The sequence below is a fragment of the Euleptes europaea genome, chromosome 1 (assembly GCF_029931775.1).
Source record: "Euleptes europaea isolate rEulEur1 chromosome 1, rEulEur1.hap1, whole genome shotgun sequence".
In the NCBI taxonomy this organism is placed as follows: Eukaryota; Metazoa; Chordata; class Lepidosauria; order Squamata; family Sphaerodactylidae; genus Euleptes; species Euleptes europaea.
Window position 1 is genome coordinate 158,991,953 of NC_079312.1, and position 24,888 is coordinate 159,016,840.

The window sequence follows — 24,888 nt, forward strand, 5'->3', positions numbered from 1 at the left end:
AGCTTCTGACATCTAACGAGATCAGGCTAGCCTGGGCTATCCAGGTCAAGACTACTCTAGTCTAAGCTCATTAAAATGAATGGGCTTAGACTGTAGTAACTGTCTTTAGGATTGCACTGTAACTCTGGCATCTCAACTACTCCTATACAGATAATTTAATTGCTAACCAACATCCTCAGCAGAAAAGCAAACCAACTAACCGGCTACTTCATCTAATCCAAGTGCACAGTTTGCATTTTGGACAATGGTGACATCACACTAGAAAAAAAGGTTGGAGATGACCAACATGGAGTTAGGAATTTCTATGGAGGCAGGAAGTTTAATTCACAAAATTGTGTCTGCACCCCCATTATGTCTGCTTTGCTGGACAAGTGTAGCAGAAGGAGCAGAAGGGAGAAGTGTAAGGATGTGAAATAGTGTCGCAACTAGCAAAGCATACAACAGTATCAACAGCTGCACTAACATGTATCCTGGATCCAATTAGGCATCATGTATGCAGCCTCCATAGAAGCAACCCATCCCATTATGACATAGATGGCATAGGTTTCTTTCACATTATCACACAGTCAATGTTACACTGGCCAGTGATTTTGCACCAGTTCTAGGCTTAGCCTAGCAAAAAAATATTTCTGGGCATGAAAACTGGTTTTTAATCTGGTTGAAGAATGCTCAACCACCATCAATTAGCAGGCTTTAAAAGTTGGCCAGATTTAATTAATTAACCATTTTTTGTCCCCTCTAAAGCAATGATTGGATCTGGTGCCCAGCGCAGAGATCCTCCACCATTTGTCTTCCTGTGTATCAAGTACACACATAAACACACACGCACATTCCAAATCCCAGACAGCAAGCGCCACAGCAAAGGGATTAGTGGGGTCTTGTCTGCTCAGGCTCAAAATCAGATCACCACGAGGTTTGGATTTATAAGGGCAGGCAAAGGACTTGTGTGTGTGTGTATGCTTGACTGTGCTTTAATCCATCAAGTCAATTAACGCAAAATATGGGGGCTTTTTCTGAAGGGGGAGAACAGAATCCTCAGAAAAAGGGCTCCTTGTACTCTGTTTTCGAATTGAACTAAATTTTAGAACAACTCAACAAATGCAACTGGTTTTTCTTTACATAGAGTTCAAGTGTGCTTTCCGTTCCCCTGTGGTTACCATCCAACCCAAGCCTGTTTTCCCCACTAGAATCTCCAGATTATATCTAATCCTTGCTGTCAGCGAAGATTAAGTGGTTATAGCTCATTCCTAGACAGCAGTAAGACAATAGTGTAGACTTTGTTACTGCCACATAAATATTTGGGCCATAGATAAAGCTAGTTCTGTTTGGAATTGAGGGTCAGATAAAAATGGGGGCGGAGTAGGTAGCTGTGTCTGTCCGTAGCAAAATCTAGAAACAAAAGTCACATTATACCTGTTATTAAAACCAACCAAAATAACAAGTGAAGGTGCAAGGTTTTGAGTTCTCCAGAGCTCTTGAAAAAACGCAAAACCTTGAGTGCTATGTTATATTACATGACTTTTGTTTTTAAATAACCAAGAGATCTGTTGTGGCACCGTTGTAACCAAAAGTACTATTCTGAGAAATGGTCACAGGCCTCAAAGTTGTTTTAAACTCTTGAGATTAAAATAGTTGCCATTAAATAAATAGGTCTTTGACATCTGTACACTCAGACATCAGACTTTTGATACATGTTTGTGGACTCTGAAAGGGATTCTGTATCTGATCCTGTGGAAATGTTCTTTTAACCAAAGTCCATAACTTTTATCTGAGCTAGTGCAATGTAGTGCTTAGAAGGTGGGACTAGGATCTGGGAGACCCAGGTTAGAACCCCTACTCTGCCTTGGAAGATTGCTGGGTGACCTTGGACCAGTCAAATACTCTTAGCCTCACTTACCTCACAGGGTTGTAGGATACAATGGAAAAGAGGAGAATGATATAAACTATCAGTCCCAATATGGGAAGAAAAGCAACTTGTAAATGAAGTAAATAAAGAATAAAATTGATCTGAGGATTCCTCCATGCGCCCCCCTCAAAAAGCGGTGCAAAAGATCTCCAGACTTTCAGCTGATGTTGCTTTTGAGGACCTTACACAGAAACGACATGTTGAGAGAATAGCCATACGTGATGATGCCAAAACATCTGAACTTTTCTCACACTTCTGGGAGACACATTTGAATGCTACTAACACAGGAGGGAATTTGGAAGAGGAATCCAATTTGCATTGCAGCCAATGTTTTTTTAAAAAAATATTTGCATACAGAGCTCGCTTAAAACAAAACCTATTGAAAATTCATGCACAATGAAACTGATCAGCCTCAGGGCAATGTAAATACAATATTAAAAATGCATGTGTAAAACAAAAGAACCTATGCAAAACAGCAGTGGTGTGTGGGTGGGGGTCCCACTTGGTTAATGAGAGTGGCGGTAGTATTTGATGGCATATACAATGCAAAACTACATGAGAAAACTAGAAAAATATATAGGGATCTTCTGCTGAACAGTCCCAGGAAGTTTCATAGTCCTTTGATCGCTTTACAATGTACTGATATAGTGGTATAGTACTGTTATCAAGCTATTCTTAAGCATGTTGACTGTGTGTATAAAGTGCAGTCAAGTCACAGCTCACTTATGGCAACCCCATCGATGGGCTTTCTAGACAAGTGAGAAGCAGAGGTGCTTTGCCATTGCCTTCCTATGCAGTCTTCCTTGGTGGTCTCCCTTCCAAGTGCCAACCCCGCTTAGCTTCTGAGATCTGACAAGATAGGGCTATACCATGCCGCCTTCCCTTCCTCTTAAGCATGTTACATTATTATAATTAATGGCTCTGAAGAAAGAGGCTAGAAATGATCATCCAGTCCAGTGGTTCCCAAACCTTTCGGGCCACCGCCCTCTTGGTTCCACAAACTCAACCCCAGAACCCCGTACCCTATCCTATAAAAAGCATTATTCAAATTAGGGTTTGTATGACTCACTAAAGAAGATAATAACAATAAAATTTCAAAACAGTAACAATGGATTGCACATCTATTCAAAATCAAATTAAAACTTTTAAGTTGAAATTTATTCAACAAAACTGATGAACTTGATCCAGTGGTACCAGCTCTTCAAAGTCTGGAAAAAAATTCTGATCGTTTCCATCAAATTTGCCAGCATGGTGCCACAGCTTGATCTATTGAAAATTAGTGAACAACACAGTTGAAGGGGCCCGCCTCTAGCGCCCCCTGCTGCCCTCTTGCCTCTTAGTGCCCCCCTAGGTAACCCCACTGCCCCCCAGGGGGTGGTACTGCCCACTTTGGGAACCACTGATCCAGTCAGTAAATATGTCAGAAAAACATGGAGGTTTTTCTTTTCATACCTGCAAGGAACCCAACTGGAAACTTAACAGGACAATCCTAGTCATGCTTACTCAGAAGTAAGTACTACGATGTTTAGTGGGGCTTACTCCCTTAGAAATATGCATTGAATTGCAGCTCGAGCTTCTGTTGCCCTGTAAAATAAAGCCACTGAGTGATGGAAAACTTACATGAATTCCATCACACCAAGTGTATAGGATGATCACACACCCTGCAAAGATGAATTCTCAAGATAGTGGCAGTTTTGGGCCCCCGGGTTCTGCTGGGAACCTTCAGCACACTTAGCGGTTTATGCTACGCTGTGAGATAAACGTCAGCACTCAGGAACCAACGTTAATGTGTGACAAGGACCAATTCTGCAGATGAAACAGACACTGAGCAATCCGAAAGCGGAGTTACATATTTGAAGGTCAACGGAATTGCACCAACAACCTAGTTTAAAAAAAAAAAAATACACCGAGAGAAAAACTGGCCAGTACTTACTGCGCTGGGCTGCAGCCACAGCCAGAAGGACCCCAGTTGCAGCCAACAGGCTCCAGATCCTTGACATCTTTGCTCTGGTTCTCTGTAGCCTTACAGAAGAAAGGTGAAGTGGGAAGCCACTGGCTATATGAGAGGGGCCTCATTTGCATACACCCTCCCCTTCTAGGGCATGAAGGCATCAATCACTTTCTTTCCTCCCCCCCTCTCTAGTAAAGGGGAGCCACGGGGTGTGTGATCTAGTCACAAGTTTGTATTGTGAACACAATGGGGCCTCGTTCTTTAATTCTTTCGCTGGCATTCCAAGGAAAGGGATGGGCCAAGCTCAAACACTTGAGCTCTTCAAGAAGGTTGGGGGAGATCGTTACAAGAGACAGAGAAATTACTAGTTATGCAACTTCATGAAAGGGCACTGGGGTGAGATTACAGGGCACCTCAGCTGCCCACCAGACCATTCCCCTCTTTGTAGTCTCTTTATTATTACTGTTATTGACTGATCCAGGAGGGAACCTTTATAATGGAATAGGATTGTAGTCCACTGAAAAGATTATTGTAAGTATCACCTGCTTAGAATCATAGAGTTGGGACCACCAAGGTCATTTAGTCCAACCCCCTGCACAATGCAAGAAATTCACAACTACCTCCCCCCCACACACCCACTCCATGCCCAGAAGATGGCCAAGATGCCCTCCCTCTCATCTTAAGGTCATAGAATCAGCATTGCTGACAGATAGCCATCTAACCTCTTCTTAAAAACCTCCAGGGAAGGAGAGCTTACCACCTCCCGAGGAAGACTGTTCCACTGAGGAACTGCTCTAACTGTTAGAATCACCTTCTGTGATTGGTGAAAGAACACTCATCTTCCTTACCTGGGTTCCTCTTGGCCACTGTGGATTCCTGGCCCTCCTCCCTCTTCAGGTTGTCCTCTGTTGCAATCCAGGTAGATTACACCAGCTGGCTTTGCACCAGCTTGGCCGCAAATGGGAAGCTCCAGTGAACCTTCTTATGGGCCACTCCCTCTTGCTGCCCTGGAAACTAGCCAGGGAGCAGAATTACGAAGAAAGGAGATAGCTCTCCTTTAAACACAAGGGCCACAAAATGGAAACTCCGCAGACGGCAAATAGCCAAAACCCAAAAAAGCCACATTAATAATCATTCGGCTTTTTCAGGAATCGCCTCTTTGGCTTCAGGCAGATTCCCCAGCCCCAGCTGCCTACCTTTCCACCTTGGAAATCCACACTCATAGAAGGGCATTCACTTTAGCTAGGTGTTCAGCCCTACCCTCTGCGGTTTTACAAGGGAGGTGTAACAAGATCAGAGAGATTTTGTCCATACAATTCTGGGGAAATAGAAACAATGGAACATGTGTTTTTCAGATGCTCATTCTATAAGGATGCCCACTCTAAGCTGTCCCGGTCCATGCTTGAGAAAATCTCAGGTTATTCTGAAAAACGTCAGGTTAGGAAGCTCCTCTCAGATGAAATTCCCTTACAAATTTGAGAGGTCGCCAAATTCTGCGCAGCAATCCACAAACTTCGTCAAAGTTTAGTAAAATAAAAGTCAAAGAAATAACGAAGTTAAAAATCTTCTTTTGAATTTGTGCCAAAATGTTTATTTCTTATCCAAATCGTGAAACATTTTAATTTATATATATTCTTTTAAATTAACATGACACAACTTTTAAACAATATCAATGTATCCGCTGTAATATTGCTGTTATGTTCTTAATTTTTATTGGCACAATGCCACAATAAATGTTTCTGACTCTGATTCAGGCAGATTCCCAGGTTTTGGTATCCAGTCAACCCGAAACCCAAATAGTGCTGAAATGGCTAATTTCGGGTTTATTTTCAGTTCAGGTATATCAATAGGCACAACCCTATGGGGCTGCCCTTGAAGACAACTCAGAAGAAGAGGTTCCAGAACCTTACCTGGAGCCTGATTTGGTGGCCTGGGTTGCTGGAGGAAGGCTGGGCCCATTAGTCCAGGCAGGCAAGAGCAGCCCCCCCCCTCTTTTAACTGGAGCCGTTTTTAACCCGGGCTGTTCTGTTGCCGGGCTCCCCGGCCAGCCAACCAGAAAAAGTGGGAATTTGAAGGGGCCAATAGGGCCCCAGTGGCTGTTGGGGTGTGGGGTGGAAAGAACAGGGTCGGAGGGGGAGTTCTCCCTCCGGTCCGGCTTAAAAGTTTAAAAGAAAAGAAAGCTGGGCAAAGGGCTTCAGTCGCCGCAGGATTTCATCCCCACCCTCCCTCCCAAATCGTTATATTTGCTGATTAATTCGTCACAACTTGTTGGGCAAAAGGGCATCTGGGCTGGATTCATTTGGGGAGGGAAGCGGCCTGCGTGCCCGTTCCCTCTGCATCCGGGGATCCCATTAAGGGATTTTGGGAGAGGCTGAGTGGTTGAAATGCCCTAAGGAGATGGGCGTTTCTTGAAGCCTCGTCCCAAATGGCATGGGGAACCACTAAGTGGCTCATGTCCAAATGGTATCCCAGCTGTGGTATCCCGGCAGTTTTCCTCATAACAGGCCGCATTGGGGTTGGCCCCTTTACCCGGAGCCAGCCCCCATGCTATGCCATACCTTTACAGCTGTTTGAAGAAAATAAAGTTGTGGCCATTGCCATTTTCCAAATTAGGTTTCTGAGTGTTTATTGTTAGAAGTACGAAGGTTAAGTTGCTCGCTGTCCAGATACGAACCCTAGGCAAGCAAGCTTCAACTGGTATAACAAGCAGCTTCCTGTCTACTGACAGGAGCTAGAAAATTTGGCCTGAGATCTTGAAATGTCTACACTGGCTGCTGTTCGGTTCTGAATCCTTTAAAAGTGCCATCCTAAGAAGAACAAGTCTAAGCCCATTGACTTTGGACTTAGAAGGGAGTGACTGTACTGAGGATACACCTGTAGAGCTCCTAATGGCCAGGGCATTGCATACTGGTTGGACCTCCTGTCGTGGTAGGACTTCCCAAGAGGGCCAGGCACTCATCACAACACAGGTCTCAACACCCGGGGAGGATAGGACAATTTCTGTTCATATTGGAGTTTTTTGGGGTGGATCCACAGTCCTTTTAAATGGACTGCTTAGAATGGGCTGCTTTAGGAGGAAATGTAAGGCTGATCGATTTAAGAAAGGGTCTTTGGAAATTGACTTGCTATGCTGGCCCACCAGGGCGGGGCGCTGCTGTAGCAGCACGGTGCTAAGAAGAGGCCTGCAGCTGGTGGGGCAACAGGCTGGGGTTTCTGAAGCCAAGGCTTCTACAACTGGCAGCTGTACTAATTGGGAATGGGTGTAGTAGACAAAGCCCAGTAACAGTCCAAAGGTCCGTCAGGGTGAAAGGCAATCCGTCAGAGCAAGAGGCAGAGTCGGTCAGGCCGGTCCAAGGTCAGGCATGGAGACCAGAAGAATTCAAGGTTGAGAAAACAGTCCGAGACCATACACCGTCAGCCAGAGTGGAGTGTCGCAGGTTCACCATGCGTTGCTTCCACAGCTTCTGCTGACTCAGCCCTCCTGAATACTTGCAGCTGTCTGGGGGAGGCTGCTTCTGTAAAGACTCATCTAAAACGCATGGTCAGTTAGCCCAGTTACAGCCCCGTTCCAGCCCAGTTCCCTCCCAGTTTCACCCAGGATCAAATCTTCGCAAACAGCTGGTACTTTATTTACTCTTCTTTCAGCCCTGTATCGAAGCAAAATGAACCCCCCTTTTCCCATTCCTCTTCTGGGAGGAGCCAAAACAGAAATAGGGGAAACACAGATGATTGGCATCACTCACAGCCAATCACAAGGCAGTTTGTGAAGAGGCAGGAATTCAAATGCTTCCTGCCTGCTGCTACTTGGGAGCTTTTTCTGAGAAAAAGAAAGTCTTTTTTAAAACGAGGCTTGGATTCCCCCCCCCCTTCTTTCAGGTAGCTCCGTTTTTTGTTTTTTAGTTCTTAAAATGCTTTTAAAATTACAAGCTGGGGGAAGCCTCCATTAGTCAATTCGAAAGGACCAATCACGAGGAGCTGGGGCGGGGGGAGGGCTTACTCAGCAGGAACCCGCATTTTCTGTTTACATGGATCCATGTGCACATAGTTTAGTCCCTGCTCATTCCAGGTAATGCGGGTTCATTTGATCCTGGGTGGAACGGGGCTGGAACTGTGCTAAGTGACCATGCATTTTAGACCTCAATCACTATCTCCGTTGCTGTCCCGGTTCCTTCTTTGTTGCTCCAGCCTGGCCGAACGCCGGCGTTGTTCTGCCAGGACCCGGCCCATTTTCCTCCGACGAGTCCCAGGAGACATCTGTTCCTCATGGTCTCCTGGCTCCCTTGGCAGCTTCCTCGATGTTCCCGGGTCTGCCGGCGTCTGGTTTTCCTTAGGCTGCTCTTTAGCCGGTGACTTTAAGGTTTGTCTTGGCAATACATCCTCATCAGCTGTTTTCTCTGTCAGTGTGGGTGGGGAAGGAGGACTCTGCCCCTGGATCTGGTTTTCGTCAGAGTCTGAATCTGTTGTCAGGCAGCCTCTGACACTTGCTGTTGATTGAATCCATTGATTGTTGATATGAATGTTTTAAGGGTATTCAGGTATTTACATATCTGAAGCTGTGTATCACAGAAAAACAGTATGTAAATATTTTAAACACGGAAATAAAAGAAAGGTACGTAAAATAAATAAATATTTTAAACACGTAAATGAAATTAAAAAGTAAATACAATAAATTATAAAATGTATTTTTAATGATGGCCTCCCAGTTAGTAAGTGCCCATCTTCTGGGCACTGGGGTGGGTTGTGGGAGGTAGTTGTGAATTTCCTGCATTGTGCAGGGGGTTGGACTAGATGACCCTGGTGGTCCCTTCCAACTCTATGATTCTGACATTGCAACCCCACTGCAGAGTTACTCTGGGCTCGGACTAGAGCGACTCTACATAGGGCTACACTGGCAGTTAATGACAGCATTTCTCATCGCAACTCTTCTCGAGGAAACAAAATGTAAAATGTAAAGCAATTGTGAAAAACAAACAGGCACACAGGCAAAATATAATCCAGCACAAAAAATATTTCTTTTGAAATCCAGCTGGGGCAACTGACGAAGGCCAAAGCCGAAACAGTCACTGCAGACCCGTCTCCATTTTGTCCGCCCCCAATATCAAAACACAATAATACTGTCTCTCTTCTTCTTCACAGTGGGTAGCCGTGTTAGTCTGTTTGCAGTAGTCAAAAAGGGCAAGAGTCCAGTAGCACCTTAAAGACTAACAAAAATATTTTCTGGTAGGGTATGAGCTTTCGGTGGCTCACGAAAGCTCATACCCTACCAGAAAATATTTTTGTTAGTCTTTAAGGTGCTACTGGACTCTTGCCCTTTTTGATCTCTTCTTGTAACTTTTGGTGGTGGAAGTTCGGGCCCCTTTAAGAAGACTCCCGCGCCCTTCCTTTCCTCCCGCCTTTCCTCAGCTTGCTTCGTGACGTGCGTCGGAACCAATGGGATGCAAGGGTAGGCGGGGCGAAGGGAACGCGGGAAGCGGTTGGGAAGGAGGCGGGGACTTGGAGGCGACGGCTTTGTGGCGAGTTTGGCGTCTCCGCGCGCGGGGAAGGGAGGGGCGGGGGGAGAAAAAAAGCAACCGCCGAGTAACCGACGCACCGCGCCGTCCGCGCCGGGTGGGCCCGGGGCCGACCCCGGCCTTTCCTGACCGCGGCGTCCGTCGGCCGGCCCTGCCACCCGCCCGGACCTCGCTCACTCCCTTCTTCCCGGCGCCTCTCTCCTCCCTGACCTCCCGGGGTCTCCAAGGCAAGCTGGGACCCGTCGCTGCCCGCGTCTCCTTCCATGGAGAACTTCCAGAAAGTGGAGAAGATCGGGGAGGGGACCTACGGCGTGGTCTATAAAGCCAAGAACAAAGTCACCGGCGAGGTGGTGGCGCTTAAGAAAATCCGCCTGGACACGTGAGTGCCTCAGCCGGCCTTCCCCCCCCCCCCCGGACCTATCTCCCGCCCGCCAAAACCAAACGAAAGTCTGCTGCTGGCGGGGGGCGGGGACTTGGGGCTGCTTCAAGCGGCTGAGCGGGAGCACGAGGAATAATCGGAGCCTCTCTTCGCATTCGGGCCATTTATGCACGGGCGGTTTTGCCTTGGATTTGCCGCTCGTTAGAGGCACATTTTCCCCACCCAAATTCTCAAAACTCAAAAATCAGCCCCCGTGCAGAGTTTTGGAAAATGTGCCTCTAATGAAAGTGGCAAATCCAAGGCAAAACCTCCCGTGCACAAATGGGGTGTGTGTGTGTTTCCTTCCATGCATTTGACAGAGTGGTTTTACTCCATGAAACATCGTCCAAGAATTAACCTTTCTGTTTCGAAGGTGCTGCACAGCTGCTGTTATTCCACCCTCCTTTATTATGAATGGCTGGCTGACGAGCAAAGGGACCTGGGGAAAGTGTTCATGTGTAATCCGAGACTGCCAGTTTGTCGTCCTCCTGTTTTGCTTGGCGGACATGGCTTGATAGCCCTGAGAGTTCGTATCTTGGCGAGCGAGGGTCCGTTCTCTCCCCACCACCCTTTAGCGCTTGTTGAAGCCCTGAGAAAGGGATTCGGGGGCGACTGGATCCGTCTCCGTGTCTACGTGCTCTGTTTTAATGATATGATGATTTTCCTTCAGTGGTAGTGCCAGGGTGCCCCAGGGCAGGGTAGACGGCTTCAAGCACGTAGACGGCTGGCAGAGTAGATGGTAACAGAAACGAAATAGGGCCTTTGCGGGGGGGGGGGGGAAGCTCTGAAAAAAAGACGGCGAAGGGAATTCTCAGGCAGCTTGGCTTGCAAAGAAAGTCACTCTGCACATGCTCAGAGCTGCTCTCCTCAGTCTACAATTCAAACCGCTGAAAGATGGAAGAGATTCAAGGTCCCCTGAGAGGTTTCAGAAGTAGCTTGTGATGCTCAATACCAGGGACACATGAAGCTGCCTTGTACTGAATCAGATCCTTGGTCCATCAAAGTCAGTATTATCTACTCAGACCGGCAGCAGCTCTCCAGGGTCTCAAGTAGAGGTCTTTCACATCACCTACTTGCCTAGTCCCTAACTGGAGATGCCAGGGATTGAACCTGGCACCTTCTGCTTGCCAGAAGCTGTACCACTGAGCCACGGCCCCTCCCTAAGCTCCAGTCTGGCTTTGACCATGCCAATGTTCTACTGCCACGCAACCCACAGGCAGAAAATCAGCTGCCTTTCTATGTATTGTGCATAAAGATAGTCTCTCTTCTCTCCATTACTGGGCCACTTTTGCCAGGTTGCATGGATCTAAAATCAGGGGCTAGGCCAGGCAAGGATGCCTGAGCCCTTTCCAAGTAAATTTCAGAATATGCTGTTGGCAAGAGATAACCTCCTCGTAAAGATCAGATAGTTCCTTTCCTCCATTGTATTTGCCCAGTGTAGTTTATCTGAGCAAGGACTCTGCCTCTTCTGTTTGTTATTGTCTTATGGGGAGTAGAAAAATGGCTTGGTGCTGGGACATTAGATATCAAAGCAAGGTCTAGCTGTATACATTTGGAAAGCCTGGGCTAGCCAGCCTTTCTCAAGCGTACAAGTAGTGTGAATAACTATAAGGAGTAAATGGGCAGTACAAACTCAATGGCAGAATTCTAAAAAGGAGATTGCAGTCTGCATTGGAACACAGCTATTGAATTCCATACGTGTGTTGGTGGGAACAGCCTCTGTATATTCACAGAGACAAGCTGTTCTTCATTACTGCGTGTCATCACAGTTCGTTTAGAGCAGGGCTATCGAACTCAATTGTTACGAGGGCTGGATATGACATAAATGTCACTTGGCTGAGTCGGGCCATGCCTCGTGAGCCCAGATTTAGAGTGGGGAGAGTAGCTGTCTCAGCTGGCTCGTGGGCTGGATAAGAGCCCTCAGGGGGCCGGATTTGGCCTGTGGGCCTTATGTTTGACACCCCTGGTTTAGAGGGTGTCTACTTATATTGTGATGGGACTAAAATTTGTCTTGGCAAAATCTACCCACCCGATTTCTCGGTCTGATACTGATAGGTTAACTTGAAGGGCCAATCTGCACAATAGGTTTTTTAATAAGTTGGGTCTGGGGAACCTGGATCCAGCTCATTTTCGCTGCAGCCACACAGAAGCTGCAGGGAGCGTCCTTGTTAAAGCCTCCAGGTGGTTGATTCAGTTAGGGACCAATGCATGAGGGGGACATCTGTCCCCCACATGCCATTATCCTGGGCCAGAATGGCCTCAGTGGGGAATTATTTGCATAATTTTGGAGCTGTTCAAGCTTGTTAAAAGACATGTTGTATAGTGAACTCCTCTAATTAAAAAACATATCGTACAGTGATCCCATAGCCTAAGAGATATAAAGTAGCGACACAGCTGTCTTTAGTTGACCAAAGTGTGCGAGTCTAGGAATAGGTAACCTTTTCTGTTAACAAGAAGTTGTGTAACCCACAAGCTTATGCACTCTTGTGCCAAAAGAGATTTCAGTTTCACAGTGTGGAAATCAGTGAGGACTTAGCACTGGTGTTGCTAATAGATTAATTAGCTTAAATGGGCATTCAGAAATAAGCTGACCCATTGGAAGAACGTGGTACTATCAACACTATTTGCAGTAGTTTTTTCCAATGTGCCTAATGTTTTTGTTGGCGAAACAAGAGGAAACCCAGTCTGTTGGTAATATGTAGTTTTAAAAGTTTGTGCTTGTTATGTCTCCACCATTTGGATTTTAATTTTTTAAGCAACTAGTCCTTGAAGTTGTGAATGTTATGTTGAAAGCATGGCACATTTCATTTTTTTTTACTAGCTGAAGTACAGATATCAAGATCTCCTCCCTCACTTACTGCATTCATGTCTCATGATTTTAAGAAACATAATGTTGTTGAATGTTTGGTCATTACCTAACATTTCCAGGGTTCTTGGTCATTACACTGGGTTAAGATAGTACTTGTGACTCCAACCAAAGGTTTAGTATTGATAGGCATATCTATACAGACAATGCATATGCAAAGTCTTGTTACTTTTCTAGTTGAGATACACAGCAATGCCATCAACAAACTGTATCTTTCATTGGGGTGGATACTAACCATGTTTTGTACCAGTGAAAAAAGGAGACTTGTTTTGGCTAATCTCCCCCCCCCCCCCCATCCCCAGTACTAATGCTGAAAGCCCACTAAACTCCCCTGGCGCAGCTTCAGACTTGAGTGGAGAGATGGGAAAATTTATTTCAGCAAGCAGTACTGTCATTGTACCAGATGGAACCCGGCCCATTGGCGGAAAAGCCCTGGGTGCTAGGAATTCTACTCTATAACTGCCAGCCTAACTATAGAGGAAGATTAATTTGGAAGCCCCAGAGCGAATTGGGCAAAACCACAATACAGTATACCTTTGTCGAGTGGCTTCCCATATTATAAAACAACTTCATTCACTGTTTGTACGGTTTTGTACCTCTTAGCATCACTGGAGCAAAGTCTTGGTTAGCTCAGTCTTGCAACGTAATCTCTCTTTTCTCATTGTCGTCCCTTTTTGTTTACAGGGAGACAGAAGGTGTTCCAAGCACAGCTATCCGGGAGATCTCCCTACTCAAGGAACTGAACCACCCCAACATCGTCAAGTAAGGGACTGCAGAGGAGTTGGCAGAGAAAGTAGTTGGGAAAAGTAGATAGGGGAGTCTCATTGCTTAGAGATTGGGTGCGGTTAGTTGCAGTCCATTTACAAAGATGTAGCTCTACACCTTCCATCTCTCAACAACATAGGAAAGCCCAATCTAAAAGAGGGGCTATCTACACATTAGATTTTCCATGTGTTGTCCCTGGGTCCACCCCAAGGACTTTCAGCCAGATGTCAGCTGCAAGTTCCTTACAGGAAACTTGGTTCCTAAGCCCAAAGGGGACCCAGTCTGGGTTGGAACTGGGGGGAGAAGGGTCTTTAGTGCCACCCCCACCAGGTACCATTTTCCTGGCCTGAAACAGTCCTAGAGGGATGTTACTTCCTTCAGGTGGGGAGGGGGCTATATGTTTACTGATAGGATACCTGTGGGTTTCCCCAGTGGGGCAAATAACACCCCCAGTGTCATTTCAGGTTGGGAAAAAGGCACCAAAGGGAAAGCTGAAGCCCTTTCCCCTGTGTGCTACAGTTCTAAACTGAATAGGGGGTCCCAGCTTGGGGCTTGAGTTCCCAGTGTGAACTTGCTGCTGATATCTGATAGAACGTCAGTAGGGAACCCAGAGACATCCTATAGAAAAGCCTAACATGTTGTGAGGCCCACAGCAATCATCTTAACCATCCAGTGACCTATATATGATAGCTGCCGACCCTGAATGCTTGAAAGAAGAATTGTAACAATCAGAAAAGGCGCTGATCTCCCTTCTCAGTAATATGGTTTCTGCTCATCGCAGAGATACAAGGCTTTGTGAGCGTCCTGAGTCTCTTCCTGGATGATTCAAACATTGCAGTTATTAGTGCATTAGCCCTTTCACTTCATTGTTTCCTTATCAAACTCCTCTTTGTTTGTCCTTCTGTCCCTTTCCTTGATTTCCCAGGTTGCTGGATGTGATCCACACTGAGAACAAGCTCTACTTGGTTTTTGAATTTCTGAATCAGGACCTCAAGAAGTTCATGGATTCTTCAACTTCCATCAGTGGTGTAGACTTGCCCCTTATCAAGGTGACCAGCTGCAGAGGGAAAATAACATGCTTCTTGGGCCCTGGACATGCTAGTTTCAAGAGCACAAATGCGCTGGCTTCTCCTGTTTACTTCAGCATTGAGCATGGCTTGCGTGCTGAATGGAATGCACACACAGGGCTGACTCTGACTTTGAAGTAAACGAGGAAGTTCTTGCACCTGCAAGAGCTACTGTGAGCACATTTAGGCCACCCACACATGCATACATAGATCCCTTATCAGTAGGCATGAATAAAAGCTTGATCTGGTTTGCTTTTGAATAACATTTTTATATTGATCAGGGTGGGAGCTCACGTGGCTTCATGACATTTTAATCTTGGTCTCCCTTTGTGGACATTCTCAAACATACTGAGATCTGTGTGACCCTATGGGCTGAAGATTGTTCTGCTGATCCATATAACAGTCGTCTCCCTTGGCTGCAGTACTACCTGGGCTTGTGCCCCAGGTTTCTAGTCCTCATGATTGTAACAAAAAAAAAACCCAACACAAACCCTGCCATCATGCTTTCAGACAACTCAAAAAACCAAAGGGAAATGTAAAAAATAAATAAAAATACAAAACACAAAATAAACCAATAAACTAACACAGCTCCTCTAGCCACTTGAGATTTCTGCATGTAGCCACTTAGGGTGATTCAGAGTTGTGGCACATGTGACCTAAATCCCCTCCCATCATTACATGCATTTTAAAAATGCCATGATGAAATGAAGATAATGATGGGAATGGAGTCAGGGTTAATGAGTCACCTTAAGTGGCTACAGGTAGAAGACCGAGGTGACTAGAGGGTGCTTGGTTTGGTACCAGTCAGCTCTTTATGGGGGTTACCGCACTTTGTATTGCCAGCAATGTATTAAGAGTTTGAAAATGTAAAAACATCGCTTTAAAAGGGTTTTTGGATACCACGGCTTATAAATGGTTGGAAGTCGTCTTCACAGCTAAAGGGGCCAAACAAAGCGCGAACAGTATTTTTAATAACGTTTTCAAACTCTTAATACATCGTTGGGAATACATAGAAAGTGCAAACAGTATTTTTTACAACATTTTCAAACTCAATACATCGCTGGGAATACAAGTGCGGTAACAGCCTATGTCGAGGCTGTGCCTGTAGGAGAGCTAGCCTTCTGATTTGTGTGGCTATTCTTTCTCAACCCTTTTGTACCTCCCCACTAGAGCTACCTGTTCCAGCTTCTGCAAGGCCTTGCCTTCTGTCACTCGCATCGTGTGCTCCACCGTGACCTCAAACCACAGAACCTGCTGATCAATGCTGAGGGAGCAATAAAACTGGCTGACTTTGGGCTTGCCCGAGCATTTGGTGTGCCAGTGCGAACCTATACCCACGAGGTGAGCATCTTCAAGGTCCTACTTCCTGTGTGAGCTTTTAGTCTGTTGTCTGATGGAGGAAACATTCATCTATGGGCTTTTCACATCATAACCTTTCCAAGATTTCCTTATCCTTGTTATCAAGTTGATTGCCCTATCACCCCCAAGCTGATAAGATCCACAGCGTGGCACATGGAATGACATTTCCCCATACGCGTGTTACTGGGATCTCTGCAACAACCTGTCCTAGAATTTTGAACCTAGTCTTAGACCTCTGAGTTCTTTTTTGCGTTCTGAGGAATAGAATTATCTCTCAGCCTATAGGTTAGAGTGGAATTCTGTAAGCTATGGCTTTTTCATAAATTTGAACGAGCAAGTAATTCAGAAGCCATCAAGGATTGTCATTGAGAAGCTGTGGTTGAGAGAGAGAGAGTACAGAAGGCGAGCTTGAGAGCAAGTTGTGCTGAGCATTCTTGGGAGCATGAACAAGCTAAGGCTGTGAAACAGCTTCGACATTTAAAGTGTGGTTTTGTTAAGATTTTTGTTAAGATCTGGAACATGAAGGGTAGTGATCACTTCCCATCCTATCTTTATATGCTGACGATACCTAAATTAAGATGGTCATATATACTTGCACACTGTAATGTGCTACCTACAGCATGGATGAAGGGGCATCTTGCTGGGGTTCCTATAGAACAGTGGTTCCCAAACATTTCGGGCCACTGCCCTCTTGGTTCCACAAACTCAACCCCAGCACCCCCTACCCTATCCAACAACACAGTTGAAGGAGCCCACCTCTAGCACTCCCCTGCTGCCCCCTTGCCTCTTAGTCCCCCCCTAGGTAATCCCACCGCCCCCCCCAGGGGGTGGTACTGCCCACTTTGAGAACCACTTCTCTAGAACAACATTTTTGTGATTGCTCCTTGTCAATTGTTGATTTGTCATCGCATGTTTTATTTTATTGTTCCAAACGCACTGTTGCCAGGGAGAAGTTTCTTGCAAAACGGTTGTTAAAATATTCAGCCACTTCTGATACCCATAAATAAAGATTTCTGAGTGGCTTTTGTAAAGCGTGTATGGCTGATGTGGCAAAATTCTTCTTTGCTGTTGTTTTTAAGTCTTAAATATTTTCTTGGTGTGTGGCTTATGGGCTTTTAAACCTGAAGAAAGTGAAAGTGAAGGTAGTGATCTAGTAGCACAGGATGGCAATTAGATATCCCGTTTTCAATTGTTGATAGTATTAGATATCCCGTTTTCAATTGTTGATAGTTGGGGAGGAAAAAACTGATTAAAAAAAATTTTTTTTGGGGGGGGGAGTAGGGGAAGGAAGAAGGAAAGTAGATTTTCTTCAAAATAGCTTGTGACCTTGACCTGGGAAAGGTCTGTCCAGCCAATTAAGATCCTCTTCACAAGCTCTACTCTGTGTGCCTCTGCCTGCCGAGAGTGGCAGTGAGGAGCTCGTGATCTAACTGCTGCTTGAGCAGAACAGTTGAAAAATAAATTATGTTCTCTTTTACCCTAGGTGGTGACCCTCTGGTATCGGGCTCCAGAAATTCTCCTTGGTTGCAAATATTACTCAACAGCTGTAGACATCTGGAGTCTGGGTTGCATCTTTGCAGAAATGGTACGTACCCTTTAGGGAAGTGGGAGAGGTATTGGGAAGCAAAGTCGTCATGGAATGGGCCTGGTACCAGGCAGGTGATTGCGATGGGCAGAAAACCCATGGGTCTGTTGTGCTCTAGGCTCTAGCAGAGTTCTGGCTTTGGGCCAATGTCAAAAACCCTTCTTGGAGGAGAAAAGTAGAAGACGTGAATCCACTATCCTGGTAACGAGGCGGGAAGACGTGAATCCACTATCATGGTAACGAGGTGGGAAGAGAAGTAGTAGTAGAAGAAGAGTTGGTTTTTATATGCCGACTTTCTCTACCACTTAAGGCAAAATCAAGGTGGCTTACAATCACCTTCCCCTCCCCACAACAGACACCCTGTGAGGTAGGTGAGGCTGAGAGAGCATGACTTGCCCAAGGTCACCCAGCTGGCTTCGTGTGTAGGAGTGGGGAAACAAATCCAGTTCACCAGATTAGCCTCCACCACTCCAAACCACTGCTCTTAACCACTACACCGCGGTGGTGTATCAATACAAATGCCAATATGAAGCAGATGATCTCCTGTTGACCTGTGAGGGTCTACTTCCTGACACTAAAAAACACACAAACACAACCTGGGGATTGCTATGAAAAGAGACAGCTATCTGAGCCATGTACTTTCTAGATATAACTCTGGGGGAAAGGATTCACCAGTTCACCTTTGTATTATTAGAATCCTGATAATGGACCATCTAGTCCGGTGCCCCCAACTCAAGACACCCCCAACCATCTACCAGACCATTCCCAATGGAAACCAAGATTTACACAAGTAGTGTGCGACACTCTGTGCAAAAGAGTGCTCACAAGGCAAACAGATGACTCCTGCAAATGAGCTATGTGATACACTATAAGGGAAAGCTAAAAGGACATACTTACTTGAAAGTGGGATGCACACACAGGAAAGCACAGTGGGCATACACTCAAACCAAGCCCATTGCTTTCCTGATTCAGCTTTTTTTTTTCCTTTGGGGAGGTCAGTTTTCTATGTTACCCTATTTACTTAGTTGTAAGGCTAGGCTCCCCGCCCCCCAGTAATGCCATCAACAAAAAGAAGAAAAGTCTGAAAAAAGGGTCTGGTCAATTTCTGTTTCAAGGCTTAGCTACTGCAGGCCAGAGCACAGCTTTTTCCCCTGGTCACAGATCTGAGATATCAGTCAGGCTTGACATACCCAGAATTGATTTTGAGCCATTTGAACTGGATTTTCTGAGCTCTTATGAAAAAGCACGTAGAGTTTGCTCCTCCCTTAATTTAGGGTTGTCATATCTTTCCTGAATACTTAAAATATTTAACAGTTTCACTGTTCATGTTAGCCAGATTAAACCCAATACCTTCTCAGGTAATGGATGGTCGCTATAAGAAGCTTCCTTCCTCAAATAGCTTATGTTTGTGTCAGTCGGGGCGAATTGATACATTGGAGCATTGTTATCTTTTGGAATGTGTGATTCACTCCAATATAAGAGAATTATCGACTTTGCTGCTGCTTCAAGGGAACGCAAATATACCTACTGAAGAGAAACTGAGAGTGTTCCTAGCAAGCATTGAACAAAAGGCACTTTGGCTTGTTGCAAAGTTTCCCCCCCAAGTTATAGTAAGATATAATAATATGAATAAATAAATGAGTCCGAGTCTGGAGTCGGGCTGTTAGGATTGGTTTTTAACTTTATCAGTGTGATCCTGCTCAAGGCCACTGGGTCGAATGAGTAGTTTTATTATGTTTAAGACCTGGATTAGAGAGACAATTGGTCTGGTTCATTATAAGGGCAGCTATGCCTTTCTGTGCTTCATTAGTTGAAAAGGCAGGATTTCCCCCACGCCCCTGCTTTGTATCTCTGCAGCTGTTACACAAGTGGATCACCCAAACAATTTCAGACACCACTTATGAATACTTAACCAATTTTTTTTAAAAAGAAGGCAACTTGAATGGATTCACGTAGATATGCCTGGCTTACATAACTGGTGCGTTTTAAAAAAAGTTTTATTGAAATATGCAGAATATTACAGAATATTTCAAAATATACAAAATATATAAAAAACATAATATACAAAAAGAAAAAGTGAGATATAAAACAATACAGAAATCGACTTCCAACTCTCCTCATACAGAACAGATTATTATATAATTTATTTTGTGAATAACTTTGATTTAATCTATTTTTACTTTAATTACTATTTAGCTATTTTCATCTTAGTCTACGGTTTAATAAGTGCATTTGTGGGTTGTTGAGCCTCAAAAATGTCATCCCCATTTGGCACATTTTAACGCTGTAAGCTCAGTGGTGCTCTGGCATGCGTTGGCCTTTTGACTCTTCATTCATGAATTTGTGTGTGTGAAGTGGGATCAGTCCAGATCAAGTGCTCCCCACTCCATTCCCTTGTGAAGGCCTGCTGACAAGAATCAGTTGACTTGGCATAGCCTTATGGGGGAGGAAGCAGCTTGTGTCATCACCTTTCCCTGGAGCAGAAGCCTTCATAGAACTGGGAAGGGGGAAACAGACAAGATCTGTTGTGGGCTTGCCCTTTGACGCCTGAACTGAGGCTCTGGGAAGGCCACTTCCCTCCCCTTGGGCTGTGTGGGTATATTTGTATTCCAAAGAGCCGTGTCACATGCAGAGGGGCTGTGCGTCAGCCAGCAAGGAGGAGGGGGCCGTGGAAGGACTCCCAAGGGAGCTTTCTGGCCCAGCATTCCTTTCCTTGAAATCTACTTAACCCTTTGTGTGTTGGAATGCCCTGCATTCTTTGTTTGGCAAGGATAGGTGCCTGCACCTTCGATACATTTATCATTATTAAAAATACAGAGATTCTTGTTTTGCTGCTTTTCTGTATAGTGGTGCTCAAAATGACCTACAAAATGAAAGCACTGTAAAAATGTAGGTGCCTCTGCTGCTGTAGTTCTTCATGTGCTGGAATGCCCTGCCCCTTGATATTTATCCATCTTTTACAAGGAATATAAAGCATGGATATTTCAATTTACATTTGGCTGGTCTCTGTGCTTATTTTTTGGCTTTTCCCCCTTGAGGTATCATGAGGGGGTTATTTGTGAGCTATTTCTCTGTGTTTTCATCTTTTAAACCCGCTTTAGGTGTCCTTAAAAAGCAGCCTGAAATTATTTTAAAATTAATCAGAATTCAAGAGGTAGCAGCAGTCAGTTCAGTAACCGGGGAAGACCTATGGATATAAAAATGCCTTTGCCCATTGGTGGAAGCCAGGCACAGAAGGTGTAAGGTGGACCTTCCAGGCAGTACAGGCTACCCAGTAAGAAAGAGCTGCTTGGTGCCTTAAGTGACTGGGAAAGGGATCATGTCTCCTTGGTAGCAAATACGCTTTGCGTGCAGCAGATCCTAAGTGCGACCCCTGGCGTCTCCACTTAAAAGGATCTTGGGTAGCAAAGTGGGAAAGACCTTTCTCAGCTTGAGACCATGGAGAGTTGTTGCCAGTCTGAGTAAACAATACTGATCTAGATGGACTCTTAAATGTTTGTCTTAACCTCAGTTAATGGAGATCTTGGCATAAGATTGCATTCTAGCATGGTATAGTGGCTATTTATTTGTTTGTTTGATTCAATTTATACTCCGCCCTTTCCCAACCAAGTCAGGCTCAGGTTAGCATTGGACCTGCGAGACTCATGTTTGAATCCCTACTTTGCCATGGAAGCTTGCTGTGTGACTTTGGGCCAGTCACTCTCTTTCAGCCTAACCTACCTCACAGAGTGGTTGCGAGGACAAAATGAAGGAGGGGAGAACGCTGTTGTAAGCCACTTTGGGTCCCCACTGTGGAGAAAAGTCAGGCATAAACATTTCAAATACATAAAAATTGACAATTGTATCAAAAGGTGGGGAGGGATAGGTCATTTAGAATTTTGTGGATAACCAGTGCCACTTGACATCATGTCAGGAACCAAATTGGAACCCAGCAGAGATGAGCATAAGTTGGAGTAATCTGTGCATCCTGGCTCATTCTTTGCTGAAACACTTTGAAGGCCAGCCCCACATAGAACACATTACAGTAGTCCAGGTGGCCGGTTACTAGGGCGCAGATTAGAGAAGCTCTGGCTTTAATGGAGAGGTACATGCATGTGGATACCCTTAGGAAACAATTGCCTTGTGGGTGAGTGGGGGCTATAATACATTAGAGCGATGGAATTTGGATTCCTTGGATCTATTCTGAGCCTCTAAGATACATTTGGTGGATATGGTTGAATCTGGTTAGACTTGGATGTCTTGTCTTTCATGGTCTAATTGTGTCTTGAGCAAGTTACTATCTCTGAATCTGTTTCCCCAGCTGTAAGTGGGACCTTTCAAAAACAAATTAAGGGATGCTTGGAAGCCTATGTTTGCAAACTAAAAGTGTTGTATAACTGGCAAATAATGGTAAAATTCCTTCCAACACTGCTTCACTCTTGGATATGTGGAAACACAGTCATTTTGCATCTGTTGCGAACATAAGAAGGGATGGGTGAGTGAAGCAAGGTACCCTCAGATGTGGCACATTAAACCACGGCCCTGATCTGTTTTTCTCCTGCTGAACAGATCACCAGGAGAGCTCTTTTCCCTGGGGACTCAGAAATTGACCAGCTGTTCCGCATCTTCCGCACGCTGGGCACTCCAGATGAGACCGTGTGGCCCGGGGTCACGTCCATGCCTGACTACAAACCCAGCTTTCCCAAGTGGGCCCGGCAAGACTTCAGTAAGGTGGTGCCACCCCTGGATGAGGAGGGCAGGAAACTTCTGGCAGTGAGTATTTAGGCAGTGTGGGGAAGGGACAAGAGCCCTTCAGTTCTGAGGAAGTGGCATACGGTGTTAAGTTTCTGCATGACCTAGTGGAATGGGACTGCTCACTAAGCCAGCTTCCCCAGGTTCCAGGATTTTCTGTATCCAGAAAAGCTGGATTCTGCATAGCTTAAATGACTGAAGCATATTTGCATGTATTTCCTTCAGTTGGCTGTGGCAGGATGCTGAAGCTGCTTCCTGCATACGGAGAATCTGACTCCTGTTTGGGTTCTAGAGTAAGGTTGGGAGAAACACAGTGCTGCCATCTTGCTGCAGGTCTGGGGCCAGTAGGTGCCTGGATGGGAGATCTCCTGTATAAGATGCCTTTGGGTTCTGTGGTAGGAAATAAGGAGGATTGAAATTGCATGAATGAGTCCTGATTTCTGAAATATCTCCAGATATTACCTGCACTCTTTCATCCTTACCTTTTGCATCCTTTTGGTCTCGAAGTTTACCATTTTATTTCTTTAAGAAAAACTTGAGTTTACTGGTTCTGTGTAGTGTGGTTAGGGAGAAATCAGTCTGGTGGTGGTGTACTTTTAGTCCCTTGCACAGGTTAGGTTACCCACATTTACTAATAAACACAGTTTGGAAAACTGCATCTCTGACCATCCAGATTCTGTGTACAGCAGGTTGAAGTGGTGCTGGGTGACTGAAAAAACTTATTGTGGCCAAAGGACCACAAAGACAAAAGTATTTCTTTTGCATTTCGTGTCATGCTGTTTTCCTCAGATGTCACAAGATAGTTTTCTGCAGTAAAATCAAGCGTTGTTTTGTTAGGTGTTGAGCATGAGTTGTCCCTCAAGTTCCACTCTCTCAGAACCCAGCAGTCCTTAGGTAGCAACATAAAACCATAACACCATCAGGCAGTGGCAATTTTGCCTGTCCTCCTGAACACTTGTTGGTTTCACTCTTATTGAGCTCACTGCCTTGCTGCTTTCCTTGGCAGTGTCATTTTTGTGTGGCATATAGTCTTTCTGCCTTTGGTGCTAAACTAAGGCGTTCAACCACATTTATTTTCCCCAATGCAGTCAAATATTTGTCTCCCGCAAGTCTTCCTTTGGGGCTCCTAAGAACAAAAAATGTTGATTGTCCGTTCCTGTAACTTTCCCCTCCTTTTCCTCTTTAGCAAATGCTGCATTATGACCCCAATAAGAGGATCTCCGCCAAGACTGCGCTCAGCCACCCCTTCTTCCGTGATGTTACCAAAGCTGTGCCACACCTTCGCTTATGAGACAGGATTATGGCCTGCTGTGGATTCTGCAACATGCCCTTTCTTGGGTCCACACCAGTTGCTTGCACTTAACTTCCTAGCTTAGAGCTGCATGGAGTACTGGAGGTCCAATTTGCCATAGCCTTTACCTTTTTGGAGTTTTATACCTGGATCCTTTTATGGTACTGGCTGGGGCTCCCAACCCAGCTTGCACGAGATGAGACACCAGATCCATCAACTGCAAGAACTCTGATTGCTGAAGGAATGACAGCTACATTCCTCAGAAGTTTTTATTCCCCAGGAATTCTGTCTCCTCCTCTTTGCCAATGCAGTGTCTTCTGGACTGGGCATATCACAAAGCTCATTTGCTGCTGTTTCCTCAACTGGATGGGCCAGAGTTAAGCCTGTAGTGGCAGCTAGCACACTTCAGCCTGTGTGCAAGGATCAACTTACCTTGATTCTAGCAAGTGACTTTCTGATTCAGACAATGGGTAGGTTTTAAATACAGGATGGGAGCCTGTTAGTGGAGTGCCGTCTTCCTGGTGCTAGCAAATTTTCCCTTCCAGGTCAGGTCTTCAGTGAGATTCAGGCACTTAACTGTCCACTGTTCATGAGCTGGAAGGAATTTTACTCTAGGGCTAAGGACTTTTTTGCAGCATTAATTTTGCACCAATGATGGGATAGCTCAGCAGTCTTCCTGGTGATGGTAGCTTGTGATGCTCGCTGGCTGAGGCACAGAAGAGAACTTCAGAAAAGAGCTTGACTGCCAAATTCATCCTTTGGTGATTATCAATTGGCCTTCTAACCCAGTCAAATAAATTCTTCATTAAATCCTTTTTGATAGGTGCACCAATTACTTAAAAGAAAATATCCACCTTGTTTACTAAGGAGAACAGACATATCCTATCAGTACGTCGTCCATTTCTATTAACCTACTGACCAGTGTCTGGTGCTTGTGTTTGTCAATGAGGTAGCAGATCTTTCCTTGTACTTCTGGTCAATATTAAGATTAGATGGAGGAGCAGTATTGCCAAAAATCTGGCTGCCTTGTTTCTCCATTTCATATTGGTTACAAATCAGTCTACAGTTGGCAAATCTCATTTATTTTTCTGAAGCATTTTTTCAGTAAATAACCAGCCTCCTGGCCAGCTGCTTTAGCTTCAAGCAGTGTTTTGTTCAAATGTAATTTCTTTTTTTCTTTTTTTAAAGAAAACTGTTTTAACTTTTGAAATTTGAGGTGTGTGAAAATAAAGGCATAACATTTCGAGCTGCTTCTCTCTCCCCTGGGCAAGAGAGATCCAGTAAGTAGGAGTTGCCGAAATAATGCAATATCTATTTTCAGATAGGAAATTTGAATTGTAAATGCAAGGGTCTCATTCTGTAAGAGCTGAAATGTCAAAACCTCTCTCTTTGTACCTCTTTGTACCTCAACATTTGAACTGTTCTGGTTATTTAACTAA

At 45.0% G+C, this 24,888-nt stretch overlaps 2 protein-coding genes across 2 annotated transcripts in view; one reads left to right on the plus strand and one right to left on the minus strand.

Moving 5' to 3' along the window:
* PMEL (premelanosome protein) overlaps positions 1 to 24,888 on the minus strand; it is a 330,809-nt gene that overhangs the window by 16,763 nt on the left and 289,158 nt on the right. Inside the window, exon 2 of the mRNA XM_056853787.1 lies at positions 3,840 to 3,931. Within this exon, the coding sequence (XP_056709765.1) occupies positions 3,840 to 3,906 (67 nt within the window). The 5' untranslated portion in view covers positions 3,907 to 3,931. The remainder of the gene's footprint in view (positions 1 to 3,839; positions 3,932 to 24,888) is intronic.
* On the plus strand, positions 9,589 to 23,602 carry CDK2 (cyclin dependent kinase 2). The gene is made up of 7 exons (XM_056853736.1): positions 9,589 to 9,746; positions 13,336 to 13,413; positions 14,342 to 14,465; positions 15,654 to 15,824; positions 17,326 to 17,427; positions 21,976 to 22,179; positions 23,345 to 23,602. Exons 1-7 carry the CDS (start codon positions 9,631 to 9,633, stop codon positions 23,447 to 23,449), a joined length of 900 nt encoding a protein of 299 aa, XP_056709714.1. The 5' UTR covers positions 9,589 to 9,630; the 3' UTR covers positions 23,450 to 23,602.